Source organism: Aplidium turbinatum, chromosome 18 (assembly GCF_918807975.1).
Source record: "Aplidium turbinatum chromosome 18, kaAplTurb1.1, whole genome shotgun sequence".
Taxonomy (NCBI): Eukaryota; Metazoa; Chordata; class Ascidiacea; order Aplousobranchia; family Polyclinidae; genus Aplidium; species Aplidium turbinatum.
In genome coordinates, this window is record NC_137489.1 from 2540079 (window position 1) to 2563389 (window position 23311).

The 23311-nt window shown below is 36.4% G+C and overlaps 1 protein-coding gene and 2 long non-coding RNA genes across 3 annotated transcripts in view; 1 reads left to right on the plus strand and 2 right to left on the minus strand.

The window, feature by feature from the left end:
• Positions 1-7754: 7754 nt before the first annotated feature.
• LOC145787963 (uncharacterized) lies at positions 7755-11381 on the minus strand. The gene is made up of 3 exons (XR_014291462.1): positions 11085-11381; positions 9932-10069; positions 7755-9333 (listed from the first exon to the last, which is right to left on the minus strand). It is a non-coding gene; the product is annotated as an uncharacterized LOC145787963 (long non-coding RNA).
• Positions 11382-12242: 861 nt separating this feature from the next.
• Positions 12243-12888, minus strand: LOC145787330 (uncharacterized). Its single transcript, XR_014291386.1, has 2 exons — positions 12741-12888; positions 12243-12350 (listed from the first exon to the last, which is right to left on the minus strand). It is a non-coding gene; the product is annotated as an uncharacterized LOC145787330 (long non-coding RNA).
• Positions 12889-20779: 7891 nt separating this feature from the next.
• The window catches only part of LOC145787463 (uncharacterized), a 29086-nt gene continuing 26554 nt past the window's right edge, over positions 20780-23311 (plus strand). The window contains exons 1-2 of the mRNA XM_082599210.1: positions 20780-21073; positions 22929-22999. Of these exons, the coding sequence (XP_082455336.1) occupies positions 20911-21073; positions 22929-22999 (234 nt within the window). The 5' untranslated portion in view covers positions 20780-20910. The remainder of the gene's footprint in view (positions 21074-22928; positions 23000-23311) is intronic.

The following is a 23311-nucleotide window of genomic DNA, read 5'->3' on the forward strand; positions in this document are numbered from 1 at the left end:
TCAACTTTTATAGACTGTGTTGTTTGATTGACATTGTTCTTATCGTATATACATATATACTGAAACAAAATAAATTGACTTGACTTATCTATAAAAACAGCTCCTTTTTCATTTAAACAGGTCATTTTTCAATTCAAAATGCGCGTAAGATATCTTAAAAAAACAATAAAAAAATGCATGTGTTTACCTACTTAATGCCTGTGTTTTTTTACGAAGAAGTAACTATTTCAGCTTCACCAAAAGTGCTACATTTCTCATAACAAACAAAATATCAATATGGCAACTCTGATGTGGGGTTTGTGTGATCTTGCCAATATGAATGTAATTTTTATGACGTCACAGTTAAGGTTTCAAGCAAAACATTGCACCAAAACACGTTTGGTTTTGCTAGTTTTCATTTTTTACCACCTTGCAAAAACAATTCCCATCCAGAATAGAGGTCTAATAAAAACGGAAAGTGACAAAACACAACCTGACAGCAACCTCTGTAATAATGACATTGTAACTTTTAAAGGACGAGAATTTTTTTCAGAGAATTTTCTTAGCATGCACAAAGTCATAGTAGTCAAGTCGCTTTATTTTGTTTCAATTTTATTTTTCATTGCTTGTGCGGACATGTAGAGAACGATAAAGTAAACACACAAATTTGGCACTAACAAAAAGAAAAAGTAACACCAAACGGTTTAAAACATGTATCAATAAAACACCATCTTAAAAATGCACAGTCACCAAGCCTAGAAAAGAAAGAGAAAAAGAAAACTTTTATTTCGTTGATTGAAAAAATAGGCCCGCAATCAACACTTGCAAGTTGCAACTTGCAAATGTAACAAAGGCAATTTACATTTGACAATACACCATGGCCTACTCAAGGTATTCTCGTATGCCAATAATACACAAAGGAAATTCTAAAAGTGACAAGTTTCTCGAACTTTTTACTTCGAGAGTCTCGCATTCAAAAACTTGGTTGTCATAAAACATACAGCAAAACACTCATTTCGATAGTGCCGCAACAAGCAGAGTAAACGAAAAGTGAAAACAATTGTAGCTGGCGCGTGCAACTTTATCTGATGCATATCTTTACCAACATACAGTGGCGTAGCTAGGGAATGTGCCGCCCGGGGCGGATTCAGGTTTTGCCACCCCTTCAAGAAAAAGCATGTGAAAATGAAATGCGTTTTTTTATCAGATTATAATCAAAATCAAAAGTCGTAGTCTGAAAGTGCCGCCCCCAGACGTGCCGCCCAGGGCGGTCCTGTCCCAGGCAGGAGATTCCCTACTTCCTGATCATATTCATGTTTTCGTACTTTGCTTTGACCATATCCAGAGCCGCTGAGTAAATATTTCAGGCCGGCTACCTATTAGATCCTCGGGCCCTAAATCCAGACAATTCCGAGAAAAACGCACCCCGTTCAAAGAATACGCGATGGCTTCTTCAAATTTTAGGGCACTTGGAAAAGTTACCGGCCACTAAAATCATGGCTGGTTTAAAAGTAGCATTTGGACCTTCCTCCCTGCCAACGTTATTGACTCTATCCAAGCCTCTATCACATCGCAGTTATGAGATGAAGCAATGCAGATATATGGTTGCTGGCAGTGATGTACGCGCATACAAAAAATATTGACGCCGTCAGCGTAAACGCAAACGTTCGAAAAATCATACGCCGTATGCGTCAACGCAACTTGTAAAAAAAGTTGGCAGCGTCAGCGTCAGCGCATACACTAGCGTAAACTCATTGTGTTTGCTAGGTGCCAAACATTCACACGGTATAAACCACTCGAAACAAACAAGTTTTATTTTGAATTTCCACGAAGAAACACAAGCATCTGAAACTGTTCATCTGACCTTTTGCTGTGTTTTGGTTCCAATATGTCTTTGCCCATTAAAAACATTCTTTCAACTGCAGCGCTGGAAGGTATTGGCGTGTTGTAGCGAAAAAAAAAAATACATTAAAAAGTATGCGTTGACGCTATGCGCTAAAAAACCGCGAAAACTTTACGGCGCAGCCTCAAGCGCAAGCTACCCAAAAAAATGTGGCCGTAAGCGTTAGCGTAAACAAAAAGTCTAGAATTTGCGGCGTATACGTACATCTCTGGTTGATGCATCTCTACTGTCACCGTCGCTTTGTATTCGGTTGTTGGTAAGCGTAACAATTGTTTTCGTGTTCGAAGTTTTTGATATTTCTTTAAGTCAATATTCTTTGCTTCCTTTTATGCATTTGAACTTGTTCATAGCCTACTTCGTTGACTTTCACAGTCCTTCCCAATACCAACACCCACTTGGAGCAGAACTACCCCGGAAGGAATGGGTGAAGCTCAATCGCCTGCGGACTGGAGTGGGCCGTTTTAGCACCAACATGTTCCAGTGGGGCCTCGCCGATTCACCATCTTGTGCGTGTGGCTCAATTTTTCAAACTGCACGCCACATTATCTATCAATGTCCTGTATACCGACCACAAGATAGACATGTGGACCTAACAACGCTCGATGAATACACAATCCATTGGCTGCTGCACCTGGATGTAACAACGTGATCTGTGGCGGCCTCAAACGCAAGAAGAAGAAGCGCGATTGAAGCGATTGCACCTCACTACAAAAAAAAGAAACACAGAAAAATAACTTTATTCACGGTGCATTTGCAAGATCGAATTAACGAAGTCGAATTAAACCTAAATATCATTGTTTTGTTTAAATCGCTTTGCTCAGGCCACGTCTTGCTTGCCACTACGCTGGTTCTGCCAGCATCTCTGCTGCACACTGCACAGGGACAGTAGCGCTTTTGAGAGCTTATGGTTTAGCATGGGACAAAAATGTCCGGTGCTTCTCAAAAACAAAGAAAATAATGAAATATTCCGAAGTAAACAGATTGCTCACTTAACTAGCCAACAAACTGTTTCAGTTTTCATAGAGGTATGAGATGACACATGCTTTGTAAAAGCTGAATACCGGTAAGCAGGGACATCTTATACTGATTGTCGAAATTTTAGTAAAACCTACACAACACTATATAGCCTACAAACCTTCAACGACTAAATTATTAAAATATTTTTGTGGTCGTAAATAGAAAAAACATTTTAAACGCGCCAATTTCCACTTTTGAAGAATTTGGTCAAATGCAAGCTGTGCTTCTTGATTAAAAACCATTATTGGGCTTAATATTGCACAAAAACCGTCAAAACAAGATAACTTTGTTAAAAAAAAATTAGGAGGCAAGGCCCTCAGGCCCCTAAAACTTGTTTTTTTACCTACACTTTTGCATTGTCTAATTTATCTTACAAACTTTACTTTATTGAAACTCTGGTGCCACCATTTTTTTCTGGATCTTTACTTTGCTGGGATCTAAAAAATTTCATTTTCTTGTTTTAAAAGTAGCAAATTAGTGAACCTGAAATAAATCGAAAAATTTTCGAGTTTTTGGAATTTAAGATTTGAATTTGGGCTTGGAAATTTTAGAGTTTGACAAAACGACCCAGGCATCCAGGTCTAGTTTGCAGTCTTGAGACTAATAGAAACACTACGAGGGAAAATTTCCACGGCATTTTCATGACTGTTTTTGAGCTATGGCCGTGTCTTTTTATAAGTCACCAAAAAGTCCCTTCACAATCTCCCAGATAAATTGATCCTTGCTGGTTCGAACAATCAGCTACTTCCCAAACCGAAAATCATCTAAAGTTTATGTAATTGTGACTTCGAATGTTTGTGCTTGTATTGGCAACAAATCTCCATCATTTGACATTATTTCAATCAAAACATATCAATTGCTATAATTGCCGCAAGAAACGATAGTGCAGCCAAAGCTGTAATAATCGCATTACCACAGAAGGGTTAAAATGTGTAGGCCTACAAAAATAGTTATCAAATTGTTTTTAAACATACCAGTTATTTTATGGCTGATTTAGCCTTTTGTCCTTGATGGCTAAGGGAAGTTTCGGTCACCCAGTCAGCAAATCAGTCCTTCTACATACGTTGAATCAACGTAAAAAAGGCTTATTTACTGAGAAGTCACAAAATTTAATCAGCTGGAACCGCTGCTCTGCATTCCAAAGTGCACACGGCCCCGACTCATCGCAATCTCTGTCACGCCACCTTACGAGGGTCGTGTGCAGATTTTGAGGCTTCATTGCGTGCCAAGCATACCAGATCTAGGACTGCAAAAACAAAACTAACCGACTTGCTGACAACATTGAAAGACGTTATTTGTATGTGTGTGTGCGTTATATTTTTTTAGAAGTTTTGTGTCCAAGTCTTAGAAGTCCTGCTCCTATAGTTTTGTCTTAGAAGTTAAGTGTTTATGGTTTTTACCTTTTGTTAGTATTTATAGTTAACAAAAACAAAAATAGATAAGTCATCTGCAAAGTGTCTTCAAGATGGCAGAAAGGATGCCGGATTCGTAACTACCATCACCGCGCAGTTGTTGGCATGTTTAGAAATGGAGACGACATTGTCATTAGACGAATTGCTTTCTTTCGTCATTCAATCCGAACCAATTGTTTGGATATGAAAAAACCATAAAATGAAACGAACGAACATCTTGTCACGAACTCTTCATTATTGTTGGTTTTGACATATCAGTGTTTCGGTGATAAATTCGAGTTGCTGTGACAAAGTTATGTTAACTGGACAAAACAAGACTGCAGTAGCAAGCTAAAGAAACTTAGTGGTTAAAATCACACAAACAAGCTTTGTTACGATGTTTTATTAATTACATTGATTACACCAGGGCTTCCCAAACTGGGGGTCGCGTAACGAACTTCAGGGGTCGCAGGAAGTATACCAACTTGCACAAGGTACTGCATATTATCACTTCTGTGCGAGATGCTGTGACAGTAAAGAGTCGCGCACTCAATAGGCTGCCCGTATTTTTGAAAATTTATGAGGTGAAATGGAATCGGAGTTAAAGACTCTTTTACTTCATCGTGAAGTGAAGGTGGCTTTCAAAAGTCAAAGCTTTAAATTGGCTAGCCAATTAACGCTGAAAACCGAAATCGTGATTTTTCCAACAGAATAAAATTCAGTCTTGGTCCACCATTTTCGCAATAACATCTATTCTATTTCTTTTGAAATTATGTCAAATTTGCTTGAAAAACAAAACGAATTTAATTTGTCCCCCTAGGAGAAAATATCAATATTTTGCATTGAAATCTAAAATTGATGCGTTTATCAAAAAATTGAAGATTTGGAAATTAAAATTTCAAAATGATTTGTCTAAAATGTTCTCACTTCGCCTACAGTTCCAGCCTAAGCAACATTGAAAACGCCTTGAGACTAGCATTAACAAACACTGAGCCACGGCTGGACTTGCTTTGTGGCAAAGTGGAAAGCAGTCACACCCATCACCCTGAATAAATGTGTTTGCTTTTTTGTTTTTTTTCCAGTAGGCTGCCCATAGGCTTCGTTGTTATGGTTAGAAATAAATATAAACAAACTGAGCTGAGAACGGTAAATTGTTTTTGGTTTTCGTTAGATTTAAGCTTTTCAATAAATATCACAAACGTATATTTCGCACTGTTCGTCGTTTTAATCGTAAGGGGCCGCGAAGCATTTTAGGAGATTGAAAGGGGTCGCGACCAAAAAAGTTTGGGAAGCCCTGGATTCAGGGCCCGATTAACCATGAGGCACACGAGGCACAGGCCTCAGGCCCCTTGGCTTTGGGGGCCCCCATTTTTTTACATTAGTAGGGAAAGTACTATAATTTGGACCACCTAATGAAAAATCTTAATATTTTTAAAAAGATCCACAACATTGGGGTGCAACTAACTTTATTTGATTAGTTACAGGCTAGTTGGTTTGCAAAAACAATTCCAATCAAAAAAAAACATAACACAAACAAAGAAAACTACATTATTATTTTTTTTATATAGTGGTCCATATTACCAACTCAGTTTCTAAAATGGTCCACCCTGTTTCATAATATGGACCACCATACTGTAATATGGATCGTTGTCATGCGAAAGTAAATATATCAAGGAAGTCAAACTTCAAAGGCATGAAATAGAACACAAACACTCAATAAATAAAAATAGTCTGAAACGTTCATGATAGTCATCTCAAACAAGTTTCAAATCATTGATCGTTGGCACAGTTGTCACAATAGTAAAAATGAGCATTTGATATATCAGCACAACTTTCATGGGCTAATTTCTTGCACTGACAACACTGAATCCAATCCTCATCAGTAGACTCGTCACACACAAGACAAGTGCATGCAGAAGCAGCATTGCTTGGAATAACTCTCTTTTTTGAAGACTTAAAGGTTAAAGCCTTTTCTCACTTGTTTTGCTGGTTAAGCTTTTTCTGTAAACTTGATTTTATGTTTGTGTGGCGTACCTGTCAGCACAGTAGCCTTTGTAGTTTTTCTACGTTTTCTTCCCTTCGTAACTTGTTTTGGAAGTGGGCTTATGTCCTCGACAGATACCCTGCATGAAATGCTAACTGAACAAGGTTGTAAGTTCTTAACACTCAATGACGATGGTCCTGGTGCTTGTGAGATTGCTTCATACGGTGCATCAGCTAAAGTTCCAGCATTTAATTCTGTTGACATAGTAGAATTTTTTGCCACTTTCTCAATGTTTACCATATATTGTGACAAAGGTGAAATGTTTCGAGAAATTGCATCTTGAGTAGACATATCTTGATCATCATTTATCAATGGTGATACATTGTTTGGAGAGGTGTCTACTTCATGAGGCTTGTCAGTAACTTCAGTTGAGTGAAAATCACTTGATCATCAAATACAAGAGGATTAATGGGGTAAATTCCTGCTTTTTTAAATCCAATTTCCATGCTTAGACATGTCGTCAGAACTTAATCAAATTGTTTATAATATCAAAGTGATTATGCAAATTACTGGTAGTAGCTTTTATCACTATAAGAAAGCAAGTTACAAATATATTTTATGATGCACTCTAGAAAGTTTGAAAAAAATGCATAAATCTCATGGAACTTCATTTCTATACCTGTCTTCATTACTGAGAAACAAATTTCTACCAATTGACCATAACCTGGACCACTGGTCCATATTACCAAACAGTTATGTGGTCCATATTACAGTTAGCATAATCTTATGTTGCTTGGTGTCATTTAGAATTAAACAGTGGACATTTCTTTAAGATTTTGGCAGATAGTCATTAGTAATGCCTCTCCTGCAGATTACTTTTGTATAATCTTTTGTAACTGTAGCAATATTTGAAAAATTCTCAATAGTTTAGACCAGCATATAACATCGCAGACCTCTAAAACACAAAACCTCTAGTAACAACAAAGAACCAAGCCCAGCTCAATCCTTTGAATCTGAAATAGTAAAAACTAGGTTAGTAAGAAAGGTTAATTCAAGCTGTTCACAAACCATGAAATTATTTACTTCAGTCATTGAAAAATCAACAGTGGTCCAAATTATCAGCCGGTCCACTTTATAGCACTTTCCCCAGGCGTAGGTAGTGAAAGTTGTTGTGCCAGTGTGTGCACACTTGTTACTTTTGAGTAACAATTTCAAATTGTGTAACGATTTTGCAGTAACAGTTGAGCACTTCTGCTCTGCATCGAAAGCGATTGCCAATAGGGGCCCCTTAACTTAGCTGTGCCTCGGGCCCCCGTGAGCCTTAATCAGGCCCTGCCTGGATTACACAATAGGCAATTTTCAAATCGCATGAGACATATCATTATCATGATGACATCACAATTAGCAGTTTAGCTATTTTTTGAAATGGATAAAACATGCGTCCATTTTATAAAATACACAATTCAATGCATGAGACACGTTTTCATGATTTTTTTTATTTTGTAGCGAACACAACGTCTTTTAAACAAATTTATCAAGGGGCATAGCATTTAACCCTGATTTAAAAAATAAATCAACTAGTTTTTGTTACAATTTTGTACAAATCACTGCTTCTCCAACTTTTTTATTCCGCAACGTTTGAGAAGCACTAGATAGAAATTCAAACATTGATAATGGAAATCTTGTCGAAAAATCATTAATAATGATGCAATAAAATGCTTTATAATAGAAAAGAACATCCCGTGAGGAGATACACAAATTTCTGCAGCAAAGCAAGGGGAAGAGTTTTGCAAAGTATTTCTGAATGCATAGCACAAGCTAGAAACAAAAATAGGCTAGTGTGCTGCAAAATATACAGTTGAAAACACTTGATTGATTAATTATGACCTCATAATTCATATGCATAGCAAACAACTACAGCTATGTGCTTCAAATTATGTCGCGATTAAAAGCAAAATAAAATAGAACACATCTTATAATAAAAAAAAAACACGAATTGTTAGCTCAAACATGTGCATTGTGTGTATCGGTAATATGAACATTTTCCGATTCAGCACAGCAAAAACGCCAAATACAGCTAATGTAGCTTATTAAACCAAAACGCTGTAAAATAACATCGTCTACTGAAACCGCACAGGCAAAAGACTCTGCTCCCCCTCAAACAGAAAGACCTCTCATTTTTCGATTGATTTAAAGTCTGCAGACATTGAATCAATGTAAAAATGACGAATTTTTCTGTCTAAGCAGTTCTCGATAATTACTTTATAATGTGGCGAAATCGTATTTTCGCTTTCCAATGATTACAGCACAGTGGTCATATAGGCTACATAATCTTAAAAACACAAGCATAGTTACGTTTAATTAATTTTTTTTACATAAACTACCGTAATAAAACGTTTGTGATACGTACAAGGAAGCCAAACAAATGTCTTTGTTTCATCACAAATGTGTTTCGGTGCATTGCATTGTTGGGTTTGATACAGCGTCACCTCTTTTGAGAAGAATGTTTGTTTCAGAGTGCATAGAAGCCAAGAAACTTTCCAGACAGCAAATCAGTTCTTTTTTTACATGGATAGGCGTGGGTTGGAAGCCTTGTCATGTCAGATCAGAGATTTTAGACCAGACATGGGCAAACGACGGCCCGCGGGCCAATTCCGGCCCGTTGGGTTATTTAATTTGGCCCGCCTGATATTGAAGGAAACGAATTCTTTAACCCAATTCATTACTATTTTTTCTGATGCACACACAATCATTCTATCTTATTTAAATTTTGTTATGTAGTGTCTGTGGTTTATTGTGTCTCTTTACGGCTGCACTGACACTGTCTGCTTTGTAAAGCGCGGAGGTGCAACGCATATCTGGCGATAGTTACAGCGCTATACAAAAACAAGCATTATTATGTGCAAAATGACTGATTTGTTGCCTGGGTTGACTTGCAACGAAAAATTCTTTGTTCTTTTGACAGGAACAGCATCAAAGTTTATTATTGTTTTAGACAAAATTTTTAATTTCGGTTGGTTCTCGCGGCGATGACGTCATGTTGAACAGTGACTTTTGTTCTGAAAGAAACAAAACTTCGGTTTAGGAATATTTTATCATGAGGAACCAATGTTTTTGGAAATTTTTACAAAAGTTATCAAAGCTTAGAGAAATGTCTAAAAACCAACAAATGAGCAAACACCGAATTGCTACCCAGGACAGTTGTAATGGCACCATTGCGATAATCACAGGTTGCATGGGCGAGTGGGTTTATACCCGGTGATTGAATATTTAAATTAAGTGAACCAGAAGACAATCTACGTGTCCACCATCAACATATTATTTGGTGTCTTGTCAAAGACACAGTCAGACGCTCTTGAGCGGTGTCGAACCGACAGCATTCTGAACATTGTACTAGGGCCCTCACCACTCGGTTCGAATGCCTAGCTACTCACAAGATGACAGGGAAGTTCAATAAATATTAAAATTTGATCAAAACGTTCTGTAAAATCTATTTCAAAACAACTTTTTCTTAAAATCAGGCGAAGCATCATGTTCGCTGTGTTGAAGCTACATCGTTGAGAAAGTGAGAGGGAAATAATTTATTATAAATATTTTAAAAAATCAATATTAAATTACAATTATTTATCTAAATTAAATCAAAGAAAAAACACTCACCTTTAATTTTTCTTGAATCTTTGTACATTTTGAGGAAAATCATCAAAAGAACAACAATGAGCATAGAGATTCCCAAGAACAACAAGGCAACTTGCCACCCCACCAAATGAAAGCCGTGAGATATCAGTTCGCTGGTGTCTGAATTAAAACATGATACTGTGGTTTAGAATACCTTTCAAAGAGAAGTGATTTTGGAATAATACATGCAGATAATTGACAACAGGTTAAAATGGGTTTGAATGGTGACATATTTTATTTACTTAATAAGATTGCCATAACAAAGGTTTTATAAAACATAGCTAAACATAAAGTAAGCACCTAAACTCTTTACAACCCTCACAACACAACTGAACAGGTTTTGTTTGTCGTATCCAGGCTTACACCCGGTGGTTGAAGATTTAGATTATTAAGTGGCCGGGAAAGCAAGGAAGCCAATCTTCATGTCCACCTTCAGACTGAACAGGTGACAAAGAGAAATGTGAACAAGAGCTTCGCGAATCACGCCAGAAGACAACACGTCGACTGCGCACAGAGCACGCAAGATCAATTAAACCCAACCAATCAGAAGTGAGAATCAACAGTTTTACAACAAATGGCATTACATACTGTAGTTGACAGTTAGTTAAAACCGTACAATGAAGTATGAGATTCCTACATAACAAAACCCGTCACTTTTACATTGCTTCAATGTCTGCAGACGCAATCTGGGATTTGTATCCAAAACATAAACAAGCTGAAAAACTATCAAAATGTAAACACTATCAAAGATCGAAAGTTATAAGAAGAAAATAAAACTGAATGGTTTGAGTAAGTTCACACAGACAAAATATACTCACTTATGAATTAGATCTCATATTGCTTTTGTTGTTGTTTTTTTTACATTGTAAATAAAACATTATAATTATATTAATACAATATTAGGATTACAAATCTATTTAATTTTTTTTTACTTTGCAATAAACTTTAATTTAGCGGCTTCGCTTAACAACGTGTGGAATATCTTCTCAACGTAACTTTATATGAATGTAATCGGCAATAAAATAAATATTAATAATAAAATAATATGATATATCACTAAGTTAAAATATAACACAATTAAAATATTAATATTTCATATAACATATTCAACAGTGAATGTACTAAGCAATGGTACCTGGAGTTAAGTTTGAAGTTTTCATTTTGGTTTTCTCAATCTTTGCTTGTCATGCAATGAAACCGACAAACTTCAAAATGGCGAGAAGCTAATCGAGCTCGAACTGACCACACCACAATTACGATTGTTCAAGAATAATGCTTCGTGGCTACTGAGTCGCTCTTATGTTGCAAGTTGGTGAGAGAGGGTGAGAAAAAGCGTTTTTTACTCTTCTTGATCCAAGAGCCGTGTGCAAAAATATAGTGCAAAGAGTTCGACGACAAATTCCTCATGAAAGGGATGAATGTAAAAGTTATTTAAACGACAAATCCCAAAACAAAGAAACAGTTTGGCTAAATGGGGACTTAGGCTATTCATAAGCTACAACAGCTAACTAAGAAAAAAAAAGAATAGACATGCGTGGCTCTGCATTGCGCTGCCGCTGTCCTAGATGTAAGTTGCTCTCAATGTTGTACAACATACTGCTATTTTGCATTCATCAAATGCTGGCATTTGCACAACAATCTAACCTCTTAGTGTTATTTATTAAGTAAGAATCGATTTCGCTATACAGTAGTTATTTTTGTATGCAATTGTACATACAAATTATGCAATTATAAAGTTTGTTATCGTATAAAAAGTGTTTCGAAATTGTTATGACAAAAATAATAGTTGGTTGTGAAAATATGACGATTTCGACTCAACGTCTTTTCGGGATCTTTGTCCTTGAGCTATATCCAAGGCTACATAGCCTATGTGTCGCGACATTAAATCATTGACACAGCAATCGCTTGCTTGTTCAAAATCAAAAGTAGCCGATATGCGGTTTAGGGAACGTTCAAATATTACGTAACGCTTTTTTTCCGAATTTTTGACCCCCCTCCCCCATGTAACGCCAACGTAACGCTTTTTTCAATTCCCCCCTCCCCCATGTAACGCTTTTTCACTACGAATTCAGCACAAAAAACTACCATTCCGTACTCGAAAGCGTTACGTAACGTTTTGCTTGAACCCCCTCCCCCCCGATGTGACGCTAACGTAACGCTTTGCATAAACCCCCCCCTCCCCCTCGAAGGCGTTACGTAATATTTGAACGTTCCCTAATAGCTAAAGAATAGAACAAGACAACTCATTACGACGGCCAGAACTCCACACTCTGCCGTTGCATCATAATTAATGGGTTCATTTGCAGGCCTTTTATTTAAGACGTCATTCAAAGCAGCAATTCATGGCCGTCACCTCTCGATGCAATGACGTTGTTGGTTGCTGGGTGGACTCGGTTAGCCTCTGCAAAGTAAAATCAAAATTTTTTCTTCAAAGAACGGTGCTCAGTTGCACTTGGCGAGAGTTGAGCTAAAGTCTCTTGATCTTGCGATTCTCATTGCAACTTGTTTTGAGCAACGAGACGGCAAGTGATGAAAAGTAGCCCTGGTTCAAACACAACAGAATTTTGGACATTTTCCTAACTGTAAACAAGTCGGAAGGGAACAGAGGTCTATCAAGAAACTTAGTCTAATTTGGATCATAACGAGATCATGACAGATAGTTTAAGCTGAAACCAAAAAGAAACAAAAATGTTTTGAACACCCTTAGTAAATTAATAGACTACAGTACTGTACCTAAAAAATTGTAAATTTTTACAATTGTTATTAGGAAGACTTGTTTTAGTAAACTCACTGTTTCGAACTTTTCTTGCTAAATAAAATTGGGCAAAAGCCATTATAAAAATGATCAATGCAATAAAACAGATCATGACCGTAGCTTGCATCCAATCCATATTGCCTTTTTTTAAATGTTAAAAAAAAAATTCCTGCAAGTAGGCCTAGCCGACACCACCGTTATAAAATACAGCAGCAATCATTACCTAAATCACAATATGACATAATAATGCATTTTAATAAAAAAATAAAGAACCCAAAATGTAGATACCAAACTCATGTTCAGCAAACGTTTCGGATACAAAACGCATGCTCAGCAAACGTTTCGAAAACAAAACTGTCTTCATCTTCAGTGCTATAAATGTTTAGCACCGAAGATGAAGACAGTTTAGTTTTCGAAACGTTTGCTAAGCATGCGTTTTGTATCGATATTTTGGGCTATTTATTTTTCGAATAGATTAACCAGGCGTTTCAACCATTTTGCTCATAATCCATTTTATTACAGAAAAATAAATTAATTATTACTCAAATCGTGCAAAAGTGCACTTTTACTAGGCTACGAATTAGATACCTCGTGGTTGTCGCTGGTATAGCAACGTCCACGGATACCTGTAATCGTGTACAGGGTTGCCAGATCCAAAATAGCTTTGAGAGAGAGAGAGAGAGAGAAACCTTTTATTTTGTCTGTTGCGAGAAAAGTATACGGTACAAAATATAGACAATGCAAATAAAATAGCACCATAACTAGAATCTACAACAGACAGGAAGCAGCGAAAGACTATATTAGTCATCGAGTCAGCTGCTTCCCGTGTTTTTAATGTGACAAATGTCAAACATCGGCATTACGTTGAAACCAAGATATGCGTTAAAATAGGATAAGCTTAAGTTCCGTAAAAAATGAAAACAAAAAGTTGTTTACTGCTGCGACAGTCAAGTGAATTGCTGTGATTTTATTCAAATATCAAAAAATATCATGCCCTACAAAAGTAGTAAGTTATGAGAAAAAAAACAAACAAAAAACTATGCATAAACAACAACTTCTAACTGCTAGCATAAAAGACGAAACAGAAACACTAAAAGTAGGCCTAATCATAGTATATAACTTTAAACCTTAACAAAATCAGTCAGTTTATAGGCCGACTTGAATACAGTTCATAAGATGACAGCCATTAATAAATAGTACTTAGCACTAGTTCGTGAGTAGTAGACCTAGGTCTACGTAGTATCAACAATGTTCAATCCGAAAAATTTGCGATAACACTCGTCAATGTTGTGGCAATAAAAACAGTCACAGACAAAGTTTTTTCATATAATAAATTTTACATTTTTTTGTGAAAGTTTTTACACTCGTAGCCCCTACTACTTCAGAAGGTAAATCATTCCATATTTTTGGGCCTAAGAATTTCAAACTGCCTTGGCCTTTTCTTGAGCTGACACTACGTAAGTGAAAGTTATTTTTTTGAGAAGCTCTAGTGCCATGGCAATGTACTTCAGTAATTTCCTTAAAGTAAGGTTCAAAATAGCTTGGCAATAGCATATTTTTAAATTTAAAGACAAATTTAGAAATTTCTAATTGATGCAAGTTAGTGATGGGAAGTATGTCGAGATCTTGGTACAGTAGTGAAAGTTTTGCTCTTCTGTTGCTAAAGGTTATTGTGCGAATGATTCGATTTTGCATTGTCGAAATTTTCTTGAGCAGTTTTTGTGTGCTTGAACCCCAACATAAAATGCCATATTGTATTATTGATCGTGCAAGAGCATAGTACAGTGTTAACATGCTTTGTTTGTTTGTGTAGTTTCTAATTTTATAAAATATTCCAGATATTTTTGCCAATCTCCCAGATAGATCTTCAATGTGATAATTCCAACTCAGTTTGTCATCAAGAAATATGCCAAGATATTTGATGTTGTTTGTTTTTTGAATTTTTGTGTTGTTTAAGACTACATTTAGTTTTGAAGTTGACCCTCCTTTTCGTTCAAGTAACATGTAAAATGTCTTGGAGTAGTTGATACATAATTTGTTTGCATTGAACCAATCAGTGATACGCTGCATCTCAATTTCAGTGTTTTGCTGCAATTGCAAAATAGATGTTGCTGAAGTAAAAAAAACAGTGTCATCAGCAAATAGCTGAGAATCGAAAGTTGTTATAAGAGGCAAATCATTTATGTAAAGCAGAAAAAGCAATGGTCCAAGTATAGATCCTTGAGGAACACCACATGTGATATTTTCATGCTTTGATTTGAAGCCATCAGCAGAAACATATTGTTGGCGGTTGTGTAAGTAAGATTTTATAAGGCCTCCCATTAAACCTCTCAGGCCATAAAACTCCAGCTTTTTTAGAAGTATTTGGTGGTTAACGGTGTCAAAACGCTTTTGCTAAATCAAGAAATAACAGGTAAACGTAATGATTTTTTTCTTTGAGTTCAATTAGTCTTTCATGAAGATTACTTAATGCTAACGTTGTAGAATGACCTTCCCTAAATCCAAATTGTTGATCATTAATCACGTTGAATTTGTCAAGAAAGCTCATCAAGCGTTTGTAAATAATTTTTTCTAAAAGTTTGCTGATATTTGAAAGCAAGGAAATAGGACGGTAATTAGTTGGATCTGCTTTTGCCTTTTTCTTGAAAATAGGAATAACTTTTGCAATTTTTAGAGCGTCAGGAAATATTCCTTGTTTCAAGCATGCATTAAAAAGTTTAGTTAAATGAGGTGCAATAATACTTTTTGATAACTTTAACATTCGAGAAGAGATGTCATCTGGTCCATCCGATTTTTTAACATCTAGTTTGTTTATTAGGCATTCGACTTCATTTTCATCAGTTTCATATACCGCACATGTTTGTTTTAAAGCAGGCCCCATGAATGAATCAAAGTTTGACTTTTGCTTTAAGTGTGAGGTTAATTTTTCGCCAATATGTGTAAAGTGGTAGTTAAGTTGGTTGCATATTTGTTCTTGTTTTTTGTATGAAATGTTTTCTGCAATAAGTTCATTGGGAAGAGTATTCGTTTTAGCTTTCTTTTTTTGAAGAAGTTCATTGATAGATTTCCATGTTTTTGATGAGTTGTGTCTCGATTCATTGAAGCGTTGTTTGAAGTAGTTTTGTTTTGAGATTTGTTTAATGTGAGTTAATTTGTTTCTATATTTCTTGTAAAAAGATACTTTTTCAGGACAATTTTTTTTGTAGCAAAGTTTGAATAATTTATTTTGGTGTTTGATTGAAACCAGAATTCCTTTTGTGATCCATGGCTTGTTGTACAATCCAGACTTTTTCCTACTGAGTTTTTTTAATGGGAAATGAGAGTTGATTAGTGTTTGCAAAATAAGTATCAATTTATTAGTGCTGTCGTTAATATTTTTATAGCTTGTGGTTAATTTTAGGTTTTCAAGTTGATCTGAAAGTTCACTCAAAAAAGCATCAATTTTATTTTCTTCAATTTTTCTTGTCAAATACGGACGTTTTTTCATTTTGCGTGGTACAGTTTTGATTAATAAAAATGTTGGTAAGTGATCAGATATATCATAAGTCAATACATTAGTTTGTGCACTTTCACTGTTATTAGTATAAATGTGATCAAGTAATGTTGACGAACTTTCGGTAATTCTGGTAGGCACATTAATCAAGTTTGAGCATCCCAAAGCAGTTACAGCTTGCAAATAAGAAGAAATTTTGGATTCTTTATTAGATTTGGCTAAATCAATGTTGAAATCACCCAAAACGAAGAAGTCACAACGTTCTTTTTGAATCATGTGTAAAGTATCACTGAATTTATCCAAGAAAACTTCATAATTTCTGTAAGATGGATGTCTGTATACAACGCCTATAATAATTTTTTTAGAATTGGTATGAGACAGCTCTATCCACATGTTTTCACAGTCTTCGATTATAAATTGTAGATCTTGTCTTTTAGAGTAAATGATTGAGTTATGAAGGTACATTCCAACGCCACCAGCATTGGTTGGAGAATCAGCTTGTATGAATTTGTATTCAGCAATATTAACTAATGGATTTTCCATTTTTAATTTTGTTTCCGTTATGCACATTATATTAGGTTTAAAATCCAACTGAGTCATTAATTCTTCTAATTTAAATTTGTTTTTTATTAAGCTAACCATGTTGAAGTGAAATATTGAGAATTTTTTTTTAGATCCATGCTTTAGTTTTGTACGTATTTCAGCAACGTCTGCATACTCAGAGGTGGTGACGATGGTTTTCTTTGACGTGTTTTCAGTGGCAAAATTTGCAGGCGTAGTAAATGTGTTCTGGTCATGAGAATATGTTTTGTTACTAGAGAGGGAGTTTTTTGAGTAAGAATTTACGTAGTCAGCAGACATTGCAAGAAAGAAAATGTTTCCAATAGACAAACAAACAACCAATGATATAGGATACAAAAGATAACGGAATGATTGTACAACAAAACAAATAAGTGAATAAACCACCAACACCTGCATTTATATCTTATAATCAATATAACAGAACTGAGAAATTACTTAGGCTATGGGTGACAAAAGAGACAATTTAATGCAAGAACTTGCAATTAATTAAGACTAAATAGAACGTACAGCAAATCAAGTCGAAGTAGTGTGAGAAAAAACTTAGAAACAAAATCACTATTAATACGTCATAATAAACAAGTTTAACAAGGAAGTTAAAACATCAGCCTTCTACCGTACGTACCAAGTTAGTGTTATTTAAGTAGAAATTTACAATAAAAAGTTAGTGGTGAACTACAAACTATTGGCCAACAAAAGAAAATTAAAGAAAAGGCAGAGTTGTAACATACAGTAGGCCGACAATGAAAAAGTCCAGATTTAATCCTTTAGAAAATTGATTTGGTAGGTCATAAACAACCTTTTTCTGAGTCAATGGTTACAGCACCAAACCTGGACAGGGTTTTCTCTTGTTCTGGGTGAGAATGAAGGTTGACAACGGTTAGTTAAAATATAAAGACGTCCGAAAAGATTTCTTGTTACTTTTCTTCAAAGTTCAAATTAACTCTGAGCAATCCAACTCAGAAAATGCAACTAACAGAATGGCTGCCAAATTCACTGATAGCTTCTAGCTTGCCTAAATCAAGGTTTCTTTATAGTGACCTCTTTCTACGAGTTCTTTTTCAATTTCGAAAGTTTTGCTACTGAAATGATCACAATTAAATACCTTTCTTATTTTGTCCGAATTTAGTTATTCACCAGGTCTTAGTTTTTCTTGAGTCCAATTTATATATTTAGACCTGGAGAGCAAAATCTTTTACCTGTATATTTGCCTGCCAAATGTTTCATAAAAACCGCCAAAAACTGCCAAATTTTTCAGGGTTTTAAAAAAAACTGCCAAAAAAAATGCCAAACTGTTAGTGTTAATAGTCAATTGTTCTGTTAATCAGAAAGGTCATACACCATACTATTTGGTGCTACATATAGCTCTGTCTGATGGTATATTGTCTTAGTTTAACTTGATAGACCACTTAGTATGAATAATGAAACACAAACTGCATGTATCAAGCTAAATTATAACAAACTTTCAAAGGTTGTACGCAGCCACATAGTTGGAGCTATTAAGCATCAACCAAGCGCAATCAGAGGAAGGTGATAAAGACCAATTGGCCTTGTAGTGCATGTTTTTACAAGTGGATGTGGAGCTATTCTGGCATCCGATGGGTTTTCACATGCATTCATAATATCAAACAGCTGTCTGAAACTTTTGCATCGCAAATATTCTGTTTGAATAAGCTTAACTGAAGGTGATCTACAGTGGCGTAGCTAGGGGGGGGGGGGGGGGGGGCGGACAGACTACAATTTTAGATTTTGATTATAATCTGATAAAAAAAAAACGCATTTCATTTTCACATGCCATATATACGTAATAGAGTGCATGTACGGTACTGGTGAAGAACTTCCGGTACCAATTCAGCAGCTCAAGTCAACGAAATTCCTGGTAGGCTGCACAGTGACCGTGTTCTCTTTGAGACAGTAGCCTCCCGTATAGGTTTATAGCCTACCTGTATATCAACGTGTTCAGCCCAGCCAGCCTCATACACAGTACAGCATACCGGTAGGCCAAATACGTTCCGGTTCAAATTTCTACAAGACCTCTGGCCTAAGCTATGCTTTCAACTCAAACGGTGCGACTGCGCATCATTAACCATACCCTGTTAACACTTACTATTGGCAAGAAAATAAATGTCAAAACTGCATCTCTCCAGCTGCCCAGTCCAACTCCAACTTTGGTTGGTGACTGGTGTGACTGGCCAGGTAACGACTAGAACATCACACAACTAAGGCGAAAGAGCCATGTCCATTGAGTCCTGTCTTTGTCATGAGTTACCAAGGGGGGTGGGGAGCTTATATACCAGTCCCAGGTATACAAGTCCCCCCCACCCCCCTTGGTAACTCATGACAGACAGGACTCAAGCTGCGTGGCTCTTTCGCCTTAGTTGTGTGATGTTCTAGTCGTTACCGACTGGCCAGTGGCCTCTGGTTTGGAGCTTCCATTTCAATAAATTAAGAATTCAGAGTTTCCAGTCAATAAATTAAAGTTTTTTGATTGACTTTCATTAATAAAAGTTTTTGAAAAAACTGTAGTGGTGAGTTGTACCGGTACCGTAATAATTACAAAAAAATGCCAAACTGCCAAACGTAATTTTCTCCTGCCAAACGCTTTCAAAAAACGCCAAATTTGTGGAATTTGGCAGGAAAAACGCCAATATGGCAACCCTGATCGTGTATGTGTATAAAATTGTATAAAAAATATGCTTTATTACTATGACGTAATAAATAAACACCTCGATTTTTAACATGAAGCTTGCTGTGTTGTCCTTTGCAACCAACCAGAGTTGCCAATTTCTCGTCATTTTTGTGAAGTTTTGGTAATTATGTTTCGAAGTGGCGGGAAAGATTAAGCAGTCCCGAGTAATGTGCTGGCTGATTTTGTTTGGTTTTGTTTCATTTAAAGTAAATTTCACAAAAACCATACTATTTTTAGCTAAAAATGTTAATAGTAGCAGTTGGGCTGAAACCGAAAAATATCTGGCAACCTTACAGTCCACCAAAAGTACCAGAGTTGCCAGATGTGGCTAAAACTAGCCATTGTGACTAATTTCTGGTGCGCTTGATTAGAAAAAAATTGAGCTTTAGCCACTTGAACAATCAAAGAACCAAATACAGGGAGATACTAGAACCATTAATCTTGGAAATCTTGCTGCGCAAAAATGTGACATTGTCTGTATGAATTTTCATTTGTGTCAGTTATTTTAATTGAAGTGTGTTTTAATTGTTTCATATGACTTTTGATTTTCATTAGGGTCGATATAGGGGCTGGCTAATTTTTTTGTGTCATTGTGGCTAAAAACGCTTTCAGCAACCTGGCAACCCTGATAAGTACTGCATTTGTTAAACAGTAGACCTACATTATGTAACTTTGATTATATTTCGATTTTGCGACATAGAAAACTAGATTATTTTTATATTGGTTGGTTGTCCTGCTGACGCTAGAGTAAGTTGTTATGAGGAGACGTAATCTATTGGACAGATAGGGTAGCTATCTTACAGGTACGGTAGGCCTACTTAGAAAGTAAGAAAGAAGCGAGCAATTGCTCCAACAAAAAGGACCACTAGCCGATTTGGTTAGCTAAATCATCCCAAAATTTAGAAACTCGCATGAAGTAAAGCCAAGCCAACATCTTGCCAATATTACAATGGTGTTTGTAAAATTAGGCTACTTGTGTAGAATCCAAAAATAAGTGACAAATCTATCTAATGTTGCCCCTTGCCACCTAAAGTGAAATAGGCTACTTCCTTTCGATAGCATTTTCCGGCACCTCAATATTGGCAATATTATTCAGCACTCTACTTGTAATTCTTCTTTTGTTTCAAGATTTTTGAGTAGCTATAATTTCCAAACACTGTTGAGTTATAAAATTCGCTTCAAATATACTTAAGCCACTTCCTTAAGCTAGTATTAACGAACGAAGATCGGTCTGTTTTTAAGTAAGTAAAAATCAGAAAATCAAAACATACCGAGAAGCGTAATTTCCGCCATCTTGTTTCTGACAGAGAAGGGTGCCTTATACAAAAGTGTTGCCACATTTTTGTACATTAACTTCAACAATTTCTTTTACTTGACAAAACAATTGATTATCTGCAAGTGTTTGGTCATTAGCCTAATATTTTTCATTTAGTACTTTTGACGTTATGTTGACGTCATCAGCGTTGTGTTTTCTGTTTTTGATGTCATTATGGACAAGGAAAGCTGACGGCCACGTAAGATTAACGTTCCCACCAGCGAGGCAATACACGTTAGATTTTCTTGATAATGCTCGGACCATTGGACCTTGTGGATCGCCGCCTTATTCCGGTAAGTAATATAAACCCATCAAATTTAGTATTTCAATACTAAATGTCGTCAACAACAGAAACTCTTGACAGAATCTCATATTCATATTTTTTGCATTCTCTACGTGCGTTTATAACACACGATTTATGAAGAATGAAATAAAAGTTAAAGAAAGCATGAGGCCATTGATCAAAGATCAGCAATTTTAAGGCGTGCCTAGATACAACGCGAACGTGGGTGGCTGAAGAACTATCGTCATCACTGATGCACTAGGTAAAGGTGGTCCCATGCTTGATTCCAGTGTAGGGTATGAGAAGATAAAGTTCTCATTGTACAAAGCCTTCGGCACTAAGGAGAGTATAGGGTGGCCAGTTACTTTCTTTCGGCCGCCTTTCTTGCAGCAATTATGCCCACCCAATTTATTACACCCTAGGAAGAGGTTAGCGGTGTTTTCAACAACCAGCTGAAGCCGGGAGTCGAACGAGGTTTGCATGATTAAAAAGCCAACACTTTATCTGTTGAGCCATCTATAAAATCACAAAATATGCAAAGCGCTTTAAGCAATATAGAATTAGATTGACCTTTAAAATTGCAAATAGCTATTAATTTTAGGTCTACATTACCGTAATGGCCTAAACCAGGAGTGTGCAACATACTATGGTCTGCTGAGAGAAAATATGTGACCCGCAGCTTTGGTTTCTGGCCGCGCCAAGAATACTTTGAAATGAAACGTAATAATCCAGTAAATTTTTCAAGCTTTCAATTACACTACGGCAGTCATATTTTTGGATGATATTAACTTTGTTTAGCAAGAGACCTGTTATTCCTTACATGTGTTGGCTGAGCAAGGGCCGTATGTTCAAACGGTTTTGTAATCTGAGGGTAGAAGTCAGATTTTTTAAAACCTTAAAGGCAACCAGTCGTTGAAATAGAAAGCGAAAGCTGGTTGTGTGAGCTAGTTCTCTTAAGTTTTAGTTTTGGAATAAACTAAATTCCTTGTTTTGTCTTTGTAGGAATAGTCGATGAGAAATGCAAGTTTGGTCCACTGTCTAAAGTTTGGCTTGTACACGCATATGTAGGCCGGTTGTATGAAATGTTGCACACCCCTGGTCTAAACCAAAAAAAGAACTTTCTTGATGCCAAAACAAGATTTGAAACTTCACTGTGTAGATTCTAACGATCTTTTTAAGCCTGATGCTGCGAGTTAGTTGTGGCAATATCGAATTACACGAGCTTTCGGAACGCAGTTCCCTAGTCATGTGTTCCGAAAGCTCGTGTAATTCGATATTGCCACAACTAACTCGCTGCATCAGGCTTAAAAAGATTGTTAGAATCTACACAGTGAAGTAAGCAACGATCATGCTGCTAAAAGCGAAACTCAATCAATTGCAAGATTTGAAACTTATCATCTCAATGGTTGAAAAGGATTAAAGAGCTTTGGCCTATGCACAGATTCACAACTTTTTTAGAATTTAGTTCGTAATGTTTATCGCCGGTTGCATGGCCAAGTGGTGAGAACGTCTGCACGTCGTTCGAAAGGACGTCTGTTCGACACCGCTCTAGAGCACGCGACTGTATTGCAAAGACACTTAGTCGAATGCCAAATCCAGGGAGAAGCCCGTCGAAGACTGCATGTTCCTTCGCTGCTTCCTGCTGTCTGTGATGTTGCATCTATGATCACAGTGTACTGTATGTTGTTGCAATGGGTGCAAAATAGCTGAACTCAATTCAGACCCTACTTGCTCGATATGCGGGTAATTACTGTACAATAAACCAAGTTGCAAAAACCACTATTGTTGCCTCCGATGTCCCAGTACATCATTACCAACTATGACACAAGTATTTTCACATTTTAAAATGTCCATGTTTATCATAGGAGCTCCAAGAACTACTCTAGTCGAAGGAACTTCATTGAGAGTGACCTGGCATCTATCATATGCTCACAGGGTAAGTGAAACACTCAGTTTAAAATTAATCATGAATTAAAACGTCACTTTTCTCCTTAAGCTAAATTTTAGCTTCTTACTTAGGCCACAGCATTTCCATCAGTGTCATTTTTGTCTTATTTGATTTGACTCCTCACCTAGTGAGTCATATTTTCATCAAAGCGATTTAGTCAAGCCAGGTTTGCAAACTGTTGGTCTATGATTTAAGAGAAATTTTTGTAGTATTGTAATTTTAAGACGAATTTTCATAATCAACTTAGTGTTGAAGTTAATGAGTCTCCTACAAGTCAGCAGTTTGAACTGAGCAAGTGGC